The 9,989-nt window shown below is 34.7% G+C and overlaps 1 protein-coding gene across 1 annotated transcript in view; it reads right to left on the minus strand.

Annotated features, from left to right (window-relative positions):
* LOC122025877 (uncharacterized protein Cbei_0202-like) overlaps window positions 1-9,418 on the minus strand; it is a 33,557-nt gene extending 24,139 nt beyond the window's left edge. The window contains exons 1-7 of the mRNA XM_042584694.1: window positions 9,067-9,418; window positions 6,650-6,712; window positions 3,295-3,735; window positions 1,351-1,422; window positions 736-861; window positions 421-633; window positions 191-238 (exon numbers count right to left, since the gene is read on the minus strand). Of these exons, the coding sequence (XP_042440628.1) occupies window positions 191-238; window positions 421-633; window positions 736-861; window positions 1,351-1,422; window positions 3,295-3,735; window positions 6,650-6,712; window positions 9,067-9,402 (1,299 nt within the window). The 5' untranslated portion in view covers window positions 9,403-9,418. The remainder of the gene's footprint in view (window positions 1-190; window positions 239-420; window positions 634-735; window positions 862-1,350; window positions 1,423-3,294; window positions 3,736-6,649; window positions 6,713-9,066) is intronic.
* Window positions 9,419-9,989: the final 571 nt, after the last annotated feature.

The following is a 9,989-nucleotide window of genomic DNA, read 5'->3' on the forward strand; positions in this document are numbered from 1 at the left end:
GTTTCTGCTTTTCTACATGTTATCTCATTTTTATATTATTTCACAAAGAAAAATAGTTTAATGCAAACTTGATGTAGATAAATTTAAAACAATGTTATTCTGGGGAGAAAATGATTACTTGATTCCAATACATTCAGTAGACAGGTGACAGCAATATAACTTCGCTCCAAGACATAACAGGTCAGCTTACCTGAATTCTATTAATAAGTTCTTGTGGATGTTCAATTCGTAATCCAACCTGAGAAGAAGTGCTATATGATCAACATACAAGTTATTATAAATTCTAAATACATAAGAGAATGAACGCGTGAACTAATCATAGCAGAACCCAAGCATCAATGGCACATGAGGATAAGAATTATTGCCTCCCTAAAGGTTCCAAAATATCTTTGTTTGGGCATAAAAACATAATGAACTTACAGCAAAATCCTTGGGAACCAACTCTATATCATGCTGAAGTAGCATTTGGTACACATCTCGTGCTGAGTGACCCACTGCCAGAACCACTCCATCGCAAAATAATTCATGATTGCCATCATCAGAATTTTCTGAAGCATCACAAACTCTAACTCCCGCCACTTTACAGTTTTCTACAATAAGATCCTTCAATTTGGTGCCGAACTTTATATCAACCTACTTATAAAATTGATGTTATTGAAAGTTAATAGCAAAAACGAAGTTGAACATAGTCCACACAAGTCTATAAGTAATCAAGCTTCAAGTGATGTTGCATACACCCAACTCTTTTAGATGATGTCGGAAGTTGCGTAGCAATGGAATTAGTCGATCAGTTCCAAGATGAGGCTTCCCATTAATCAAGATATTAGATGGGGCTCCAAACTGAACAAAAGTCTTCACTACCTGAAGTGATAGAGATACAACCCAAAGTCTAAAATTGTACCATCCGCAATAAACAAAGAGAATATACACAGCAGGAGCTGGTAAATGGCTTCCAATTACTAATAGCAATTTGAGTCTAAGTATATCAAGTTCAGGTAGTACAAGATCATTCAACATAACGGTGCTATACTATCAAGACATTCCACAGGCTCCATATCTGAGAAATTGATAAATTCTGCCAATAATCAATATCTTAAATTGTGGTAATGCCAATGGGCAATAAGACGTATACCAAGAGCTAGAAATCCAGGAACAACAACAACTGCATAAAGTTGTGTAAAATGTCAATTGGTTAAAATGAAAAAATGCATTCAAATAAAAAAGAGACACTTAAATCACAAAGGTACAAGTATATTCAGCATAAGAAAAGAAAAGAACAGGAAAAAGGGACAAGAAAAACAAATAATAGGATATTAAAATGCCAAACAAGAACAAGAGTTCGATCCTCACAGCTTGAACACTACGGCTGTTCCTTCCAATTCTTGTAACAAGTTTCCCATCACTCCATGTACCTGCACCACCCTATTCCATGATTTGGTTAGCAAAAATCTGAACTACATTTCTATAGGGATCTTTTACGACAAATAATAAATATACGCAGTGAAAAAATCGATACCTCCATAGATCCATGTGAATGCAGTATACAAAATTTGATAGAATGACTACCTTTGTTGTGTGAACGGTACAATCCCGGCAACAACTTTGATTCAGCATATCTCAGCACAATCAGAATGATCATGCCTCTTCGGTATCCACACAAACATATTCCACGTTCGTCGCACGAACTCAGTTTCAGAGAAGAACCATCTTCGTTGTGCGAGCAACTTGGATGGTTTAGTAAAGAGAAGACAAAAAGGAAGACTAGAATCATTCACCGAAAATACATTGCAAAAAGCTTTTGTCCAATGAATACAAAAGGTTTTTGTCTTTTGGTCTCCTTTTCATTAATGCTCAATTAATCTCTATTAATGGACGTTAATCCTCTTTAGTGGTTGAGTCTAATTCGGAATAGACTCAATCCAATAATCCAATAATCCAATGGTTGGATTCATTTGAGTCTAACTTAATGAGTCTAATTCGGATTAGACTTAACACAATAATCTTAGGATCTATCATATTTTAGTCAAACTAAAATAAACTCATCTCCAAATTAACATGTTCTTTGTGTGTGACCCAATATGTTCTCATAATATTGACAATGTCTCTAAAACCTTTTTAGATACATATGCAATGAGTGGCATCTAACAATGCATAATTACTACCCAAGTGACAAGAATGCCGAGATCCGACCTAACCTTTCTATGTTTATTATCATGTATAACTTCGTCCTTCTATTCTTTATATCTAGACTGATCCATGAGGCATAAATCATGTCATTCTCTTATCAATCTTTATGTTTCTTGATCTCTAAGTAGACACACCCAATCAAATAAGCTCAATATCTCATATTGACTAATTTTGAGCATGGTCATGCATTCTTGTGTCCTACTTACTCAAGGGGTTCACGTATATCACTTTCGTCATATGAAAGGGATAAATCTTATTTACATCACTCTCATCCCTCCGCATAACTTATTGCATAATAGTGATCGACTTTATAGTCCACCTTGTTTCAGGTGACGTTTGTCGATACCAAAGTACACAACTCCTTATATAGAGAACCGTAGTGACTTCAGGTCTAAGGACTATTCATACTAATAGTCACTATAAGAATATCTATGACACTCATATAACAATCTATGAAATATTTTCATGGCAGGTTAATTTAGTACAGATTCTCTAATATATACCCATGTGTCAACTTGATATCTTATATTCGTAACTTGTGAGAATAAGTCATCAACCTATATGCTAGTCTCAGTGTATTAATATTGTCCTTGTATATTAATACTTGACTAGGAATAATTAAGAATAGAGTTCTCTATATATGTCGATAGCCTCCTACAATCAATTCAACAATTGATACAATATAGACTAGAACCTACTACTCTAGAACATTATTATACTTATTCATCTGGCACAGATCTGAAGTAAATATAATAACCATAAACTTTGCCTTTTATTAATGAAATATGATACAAAAGTTCTCTTATCAATCATCTCATAATTGGCTCTAAGAGATAATACTAACAATTTCTGCATATGAAAGATCACTATATGTTTCAACAAACAACAATCGAGTCTTATCCCACAAGGTGAGGTTAGTTATATCGATCCTCTTACGTCATTGAGTTATATCCCCTACTAGATCATCATTTATATTTAAATAAATTTTATCATATTTAATCATTTCCACAAACAAAAAATTATTAATATATTTGAATAGAAATTGTAGGTATAAGAGGCAAACATCACGCCTACACCAAGACAAGAAGCAATGAACCTAGAGCATACCTCTCCAAAGCAAAAGTTACTTTCTTTGTGTAGAATTCTCCTCACAACCAAAGCACCAATATCACGCCCTCTTTGCTCAACTGGTTGACCCCTTTCTATCAAGGTCACTTCAGCACCAAGTTCTCCGAGAACAAGAGAAGCAAATAAGCCTGATGGTCCACTGCCCACAACTATAATTTTCGGTCTCTTTGAAAGCAGAACCTTGTGAAATGTGCTGTTTGAAGTTTCACAGCTATTTTTTTCCACAACTTCATCATGGATGTATTTTGACTCATGCAATATGTTGAACAAATCTGTAGGTGTTTCTTCCTTAGACAAATATTCTACAACTCCAAGTTTAGGCTCTAATCTAGCTATGAAGTCCCAAGTTCTAGGCTCCAGATTCAGAATTTTCTTCACATCCATGTCCACAGTGTACACAAATTTAGCTTCCTTCAGCACCTGGAGAACCAAAGAAATTAGCACAGAATAACGTAAGAGAAGATGAAGTACTAAATGTAATTGAAACCATATAGCTTAGCTGTTTAACATTGCCAATGTTACATGTGTTCATTGTTACACCCCTAAGGTTGTGTTCCTTAGAGTGGAAGAGAATGATAATAAGAAGGAAGAGATGGAGAATGAGAGGGAAAAATGGGGAAATCCATTCCTTACACTCATTCCCTTGACAGGGATAGAAAAGAAATGAAGAAAAGAAAAATTCTATCTTTTGCCCCGTTTTCAACCTACAGAACACCCTACTGGCAGCTCGTGTAGCTTACATGGCTCATCTTTATAAGCACAAGGTGGGCATGACAAGAGGATGATACTACTCATAATCCTTCCTATGCTTGTGTTGCTGGTGCCCATTCTAGGCTACATTCCAAGGTAGATACAGCTCTAGTTTGCATCACTAGCACGTGAGTCTGTCACTGTTGCCTTGGGTATGGAGCTCAATCGAAGAGACCCATTCCAATTGTAGTTTGGAAGGATCTCTTTGATGGTGCAAGTAATGAAGGATATGGAGCTGAATTTCAAGTAGATGTAGAGTACATAAACCTGATGATACATCTTAAGATACTAGATAGTGAGAGATGGAATAAATGCAAAGGAAGGCATTCAAACGGCAAGGGTTGGAGAGATGCATGTCAAGGGTTGGACAGCATCACTGTGCCTATAGTACTCTAAATATCAGGATATTTGTTAGGGCATAATGAAAGAGGCCACATGTATCTTAGACTTATCGAGAGATCACACCAAATTTAGGAATTTTACACCGTTCAGAATGACTCGTGTTGTCAATTCCTAATAAGAGATCACATGGCTTCAAGGATATTATCAGCAACATAACATAGTTATAAAAAACCACATGTTGACTCAAAGATTGACCTCGCCAAGTCCATTTATCAAACCGAACAAGGTTGACCAATTAACCATAAATCTATTGATTTTATTCATTCAATATATATTTTAAGTAATGGAAACTAAATTTTAAACATTGGGGTCTAGCAACAAAGAGTGACGATGTCTAGTGGCAAGAGTTCAAGGATAAGAGCGTGGAGGCTAGTGGCGTAAGAGATGAGATATATGATAAGATTTGTACTATATCATTGAATCAAAGTCAAAAGAAACAATAGCTAATTTATTAATTTTACCAAGAGATCCAATTTTCGCTTCATGTCGTTGTTGTTTTCATACAAGGGCACATTTGGAAAAAAAAATTGAAATACCACCTGATTTTATAGTTTACAACAATGGTTGATGCAAGATTTTCTAGTTTTTTCTTATCTGATATGTAAGCAAAACCGCTTCTCAATTCCTTTTTTCTAGTTCAACTGTTAAGTCAATCAAATTTTTATAACTATAGTAGTTAAGTGATAATTAGAGTCATCAATGCCAAACTAGGGGATAATCATTACTTGCAACTTTATACTTGAGAGACCCCCTCTGGGTTGATTTGTTTGTTCCATCCATATTTATAATAAGTTTTGGGCATAAGCCTGGAGACATACATAAAAAATGTTGTAGATTTTTGCATGTTTGTTATAATGGATAGACTTGTGATGTATTGTGCATATTTGTTTACCTTTCTCGCTTTGCAACTTTTTGCTTTAACTTCGTGTGAGGCTCCCCTATTAGTTTTACTAGCATCATGTATTTGAATTTGTCTTCAAATCAATCGAAGGTGAGAGGTAGGCGTGTCTAGTTAGAATGTTAAGTGAATTACTATATGTGTTGCTTAAGACGTTACTTCTATGGAAGTTGGTTTTTTTTGTGAGTTGTGGAGTTTTTTTGACATTTTATTGTTAATTATTTGATATGCCTTCGTTTTGACAATCATGAGACTTGATTTTTATTATTGTTTTAGATTTTATTCATAATAGAACAGTTATTTCCTTTCTAATAAATTATTTGTGTTTGGTTATTATCCTTGTGCGGTTAATGCTCTTGTATCCTGTGATTGCTAAGTGTGCTGATGTGTTAAAGCATTGTTTAGTCTTGGTGGCACAATCTTCTGAACGACATGAGAGATGTGCTGATGGTTTATCACATCATCGAATCGATTATTTCTAGCCATGGGAAGAGGGCTCACCTAGGGTGTGAAAGTGTGATATGCTATAGCTCGTGCAGAATATGTTGATGCCTATGCTAATTTGAAGGAGACATAAAGGTCTCAAATAGCGCGTGAAATTCCAATATGAAAAGAGACAAAATAAAACAAAAAACCTATTTGATTCACATCAAGGAACCAAAATAACTTAAAACCCTATGCTACACTATTTGGTAGCTTATGTGTTGAGCATTTTGTTTTCAAGTGAAAGGTACTTTAGATATTAATTATAGATCATCACATCGACATACTATCAGGTCATTTATATTACTTATCATTCGTATGCTCTACATTGTTGATAAACATTGTTTATGTGTTTCAATTGTTTAATTGACATATATTATTTTCTATGTTGATGTATGTGTTGATTAATATAAGTTAGTTATTTTTATCAATATAAATATTTTTAATATAGTCTATGCCCTCACATAATGCAGATGCACTATACAATAGGTCAACACATAAATTTTTGAAACTTTTGAGTATCTATGTAAAACAGAGAAAATCCAACTCTAAACAAGCATAACCTGCTTTCTTCTTCAACGTTAGGTAGATAAAAATGCAATAACATGACTTCTTTCTAGTCACACTTTCTAATAAACTATCATAAATATGACAAGAAAACAAAATGTGAGACTTTAAATTAATTTGGTTAGAAACATTCCTAAATATCAATAGAAGCTCTCACAAATAACATGCATATGATGTAACAGAATGAAGTAAGCATCAAGAATATAATCTCATGTATGTTTTCACTAGACTAACCTTTCTTGCATCAAAGGATTTTCTGACAACATTGAAGGCTTCTTCTGGTAACATTGCAGCAACCTGCAATCAGAGAAGTTAATTCACTATATCATCAATTCAATTAGGCAAGCCAAACTAGCAAGATATTTGGAACTACATAAAAAATAGAAATAAGAGTATATATAGAATTGAGGAGGGGTTTGAATAGCGCGATAAGAAAGGTTCAACTTAAAGCATATATATAGAATTGAGGAGGGCTTCTTCTTCATGGAACCTTCCGGAGATGAAGAAACATTTTCATAAAAAGATAAGTGTTCTAAAGATTTGTAGCAAATATAGAGCTTAGAGGTAAAGACCCTAAGCCCAAGAAATAATAATAATAATAATAATAATAATAATAATAATAATAATAATAATTTGTTGTGTAGAAAACAAGAAAGGAAAAGCTTTTTATTAGAGAATTGTTGTATCATCGTGCTCCTCTTGCACCTCCCTTTATAGACCTCCAAATAGCCATGGATAATTGCTCCCAACTATTTTGAATTAATGTGATTATTTTACGCGTAGAACTGTGAGAGTCACACTAGTTGTTGTCTTCAATCGATTCAAATCAACTATTGTCCACGTCAATTGACTATTGTCCATAGTTGACTCCAGTACCTATTAGTCCTTTGGATAAGTATGCAACCCTTTGGATAAGCATGCAGGTTAAATTCTCAAGCAATCTCGATACAATTGACTAAATCATCTTATTAGTTGACATCAGTTGTTCTCAATCGACTCCAATTTAAGCAATAGACTTACTTTGGATAAGTTCTTGCTCCCGACTATTCTCTGAATATTCTAAGCAAACAACCTACGAGAGTCTTGCCAATTATTATCTTCAATTGACTCAAATCAAGAGTTTCAATATTGTCCATGTCAGTCAATTATTGTCCACGTCACTCTGATACCTATACAGTTGACTTAAGTTGTTCTTAGCTGACTTCAATTTAAGTAGTCAACTCACTTTGGATAAGTTCTCGCTCAATAGTATAATATTTCAAATTTAAAATTAATTCAATAGACTAGTCAATTAATTGACTTGCCTTCAATTAACTACTCAATCGACTCTATTACAAACAAAAACAATATAAACATTCTGTTTGTTCGAAATTGAACTTTAGTCGACTAAAGTGAAATTAGTTGACTCATCTGAGGTTCAAGGTTCAAGATTCAATTGACTCATCTTAGAACATAAACTTTCTATTCACTAGAAATGAATCTCTAGTCGAATGTTTTATTGACTAATCATTTGACTCAGCCCGAAAAACCTTTATGTTTGCGAGCAATTGTCTTCAATCAACTTCCTAGTCGACTAAACATATAAATTGATTGTGTGTAACCACAGTCAACTGAGTCATCAATTTCAAGCCCAAAACACCTATATCTTGGTTGAATCTTTGCGTAAGTAAAAGATCTACCCAACGCCCAAAAGATAGGTCTCTCAGTCTCTCACAACTTATATACCAAGAAATGTTACTTCTTTGACTTCTCGTGTGAAGGTATATGTCTCGTGTAAAGGTATATGTCAACCTCAACCTACTTTGACCTCAACCTTCTAGGACTTCTAATCTCTGTATGTTGTAGCTACTTCTTGCACTTGTCATGCTATATGGTTGAGAAGATTGTTAAAGGAACTTCATTTGGAGCAAGAAAATGCTACAAAGATTATGATTGATAATAAATCAACTCAAATTTTAGTAAAGAACCCGTTATTTCATGAACGTAGCAAACACATTGACACACAATATCATTTTATTCAAGAATGTATTGCAAAGAAAGAACTTGAATTGGAGTATGTGAAAACCATGGATCATGTTGCTGATATCTTTACAAAGTCACTAAGTTTGATATTTTCAGAGACTGAGGTTTATGCTTGAAGTCAGGAAGATACAAGTTTAGGGAGGAGTGTTAGAAGTTGAAGAGTTAAACTTGAATACATGAACCATAATAAATGTTTCATGTATATGAACCAAGAGATGCATGAATCTCGTAATTCATGTACCTAAATAGAATAAGTACATGTATCTAATTAATAGAGTGCAGTCTAGAGGTTTCTATTGAGTAGCATAAATAGTCTTGTAATGTGAAGTTGAAAATCCAGTCATTTTGCAATACAAGTCCTCTTTTCTTCCTAGAAATCTATTTGAGAGCCCACCACCTTCCAACAAAAATAACAAGACAAAATTTTGCTAGTCCTTTAGAACTTCTGCCAAAGCAAATAAAATTTTCACTTTTATTTGTGCAAAGCCTCTCCTAAGCCAAACCATACTAAATGTCAGGCAAAAAAAAAAGGGAGAAAAATTAAAGACTAAAAAAAATTTTAAAAATTACTCGAGCTTGTGTATTAATCCCATTACACAGCAATCACGAAGGAGAAAATGAAGAACTACCGGGAACTCGAGGACTTTGGCAATGGCTTCAAGAAGTGGTGGGGAGACGCCAATGAAGTCCTTCCCGGGGTCTTTGTGTACAGGCACACCGAGTTTGGAGAGCCTCCAGAAGCCGACCTCCCTATTCTTGATGTCGGATTGGCGCATCGAGCGGTTGACCTTTCGGAGCTGTTTTTTCTCGGAAGGGTAGCGCTGCTTCCCAGAGCGTTTCGCGCATCGGACCGCCAGTGATCTTACAGTGGTCGATGAGGGAAGAAACGTGCAGTGGGGTTTAGGAGCAAGGTTTTCGGGACGGCAGACGAGAGTGAAGGGGTAAAGCTTTGCCGCTGCATCCATGAGCACGGCACCAAGTTTCACCTCCAAGGGACCTTATCCCGCTTTTAAAGATTGGCAAGCTCCCCATCTTTTTAAATTCGCCCCTACATGTGTACAAAATACAAACAATACCCCTTCACGCTAGTAAAATATTTTGTAATCCGGACCTCTTCGTTTATGAAATTTCTGAACCACACCCCTATGCATGCTAAAAATTCTTTAATTCTTTGTTTTTTTGTATATTCTTGCCTTACCCTTCCAAAACTAAAACAAACCGAAATCATGATTCAACCTTTTAGAAATTCACTAACACCCCCTATGTTCTTGAAAATTTAAAAATGCATCCCTTGTGTGTTTAAATTTTCAAAAGTTATCATTTATCTCATTAGTTAATTTATGTTAGTGCAATCAACTCTTAATCAAGGTTGATCATAGTCTAAGTCTACGATTTTAATATTTGAGCAATATAATTTTAGAAGTCCAAGTAGCATTACTTAGAAGTTGAACTAGTGTTAGCAATCGAAAATCTAAATAGATTAGGATGGACTAAATACTTAGTTGATAGAAAGCCCTAACACGTCAAAGTTAATCTAAGGTTAGGCACGGAT

The sequence above is a fragment of the Zingiber officinale genome, chromosome 1A (genome assembly GCF_018446385.1).
Source record: "Zingiber officinale cultivar Zhangliang chromosome 1A, Zo_v1.1, whole genome shotgun sequence".
Lineage (NCBI taxonomy): Eukaryota > Viridiplantae > Streptophyta > Magnoliopsida > Zingiberales > Zingiberaceae > Zingiber > Zingiber officinale.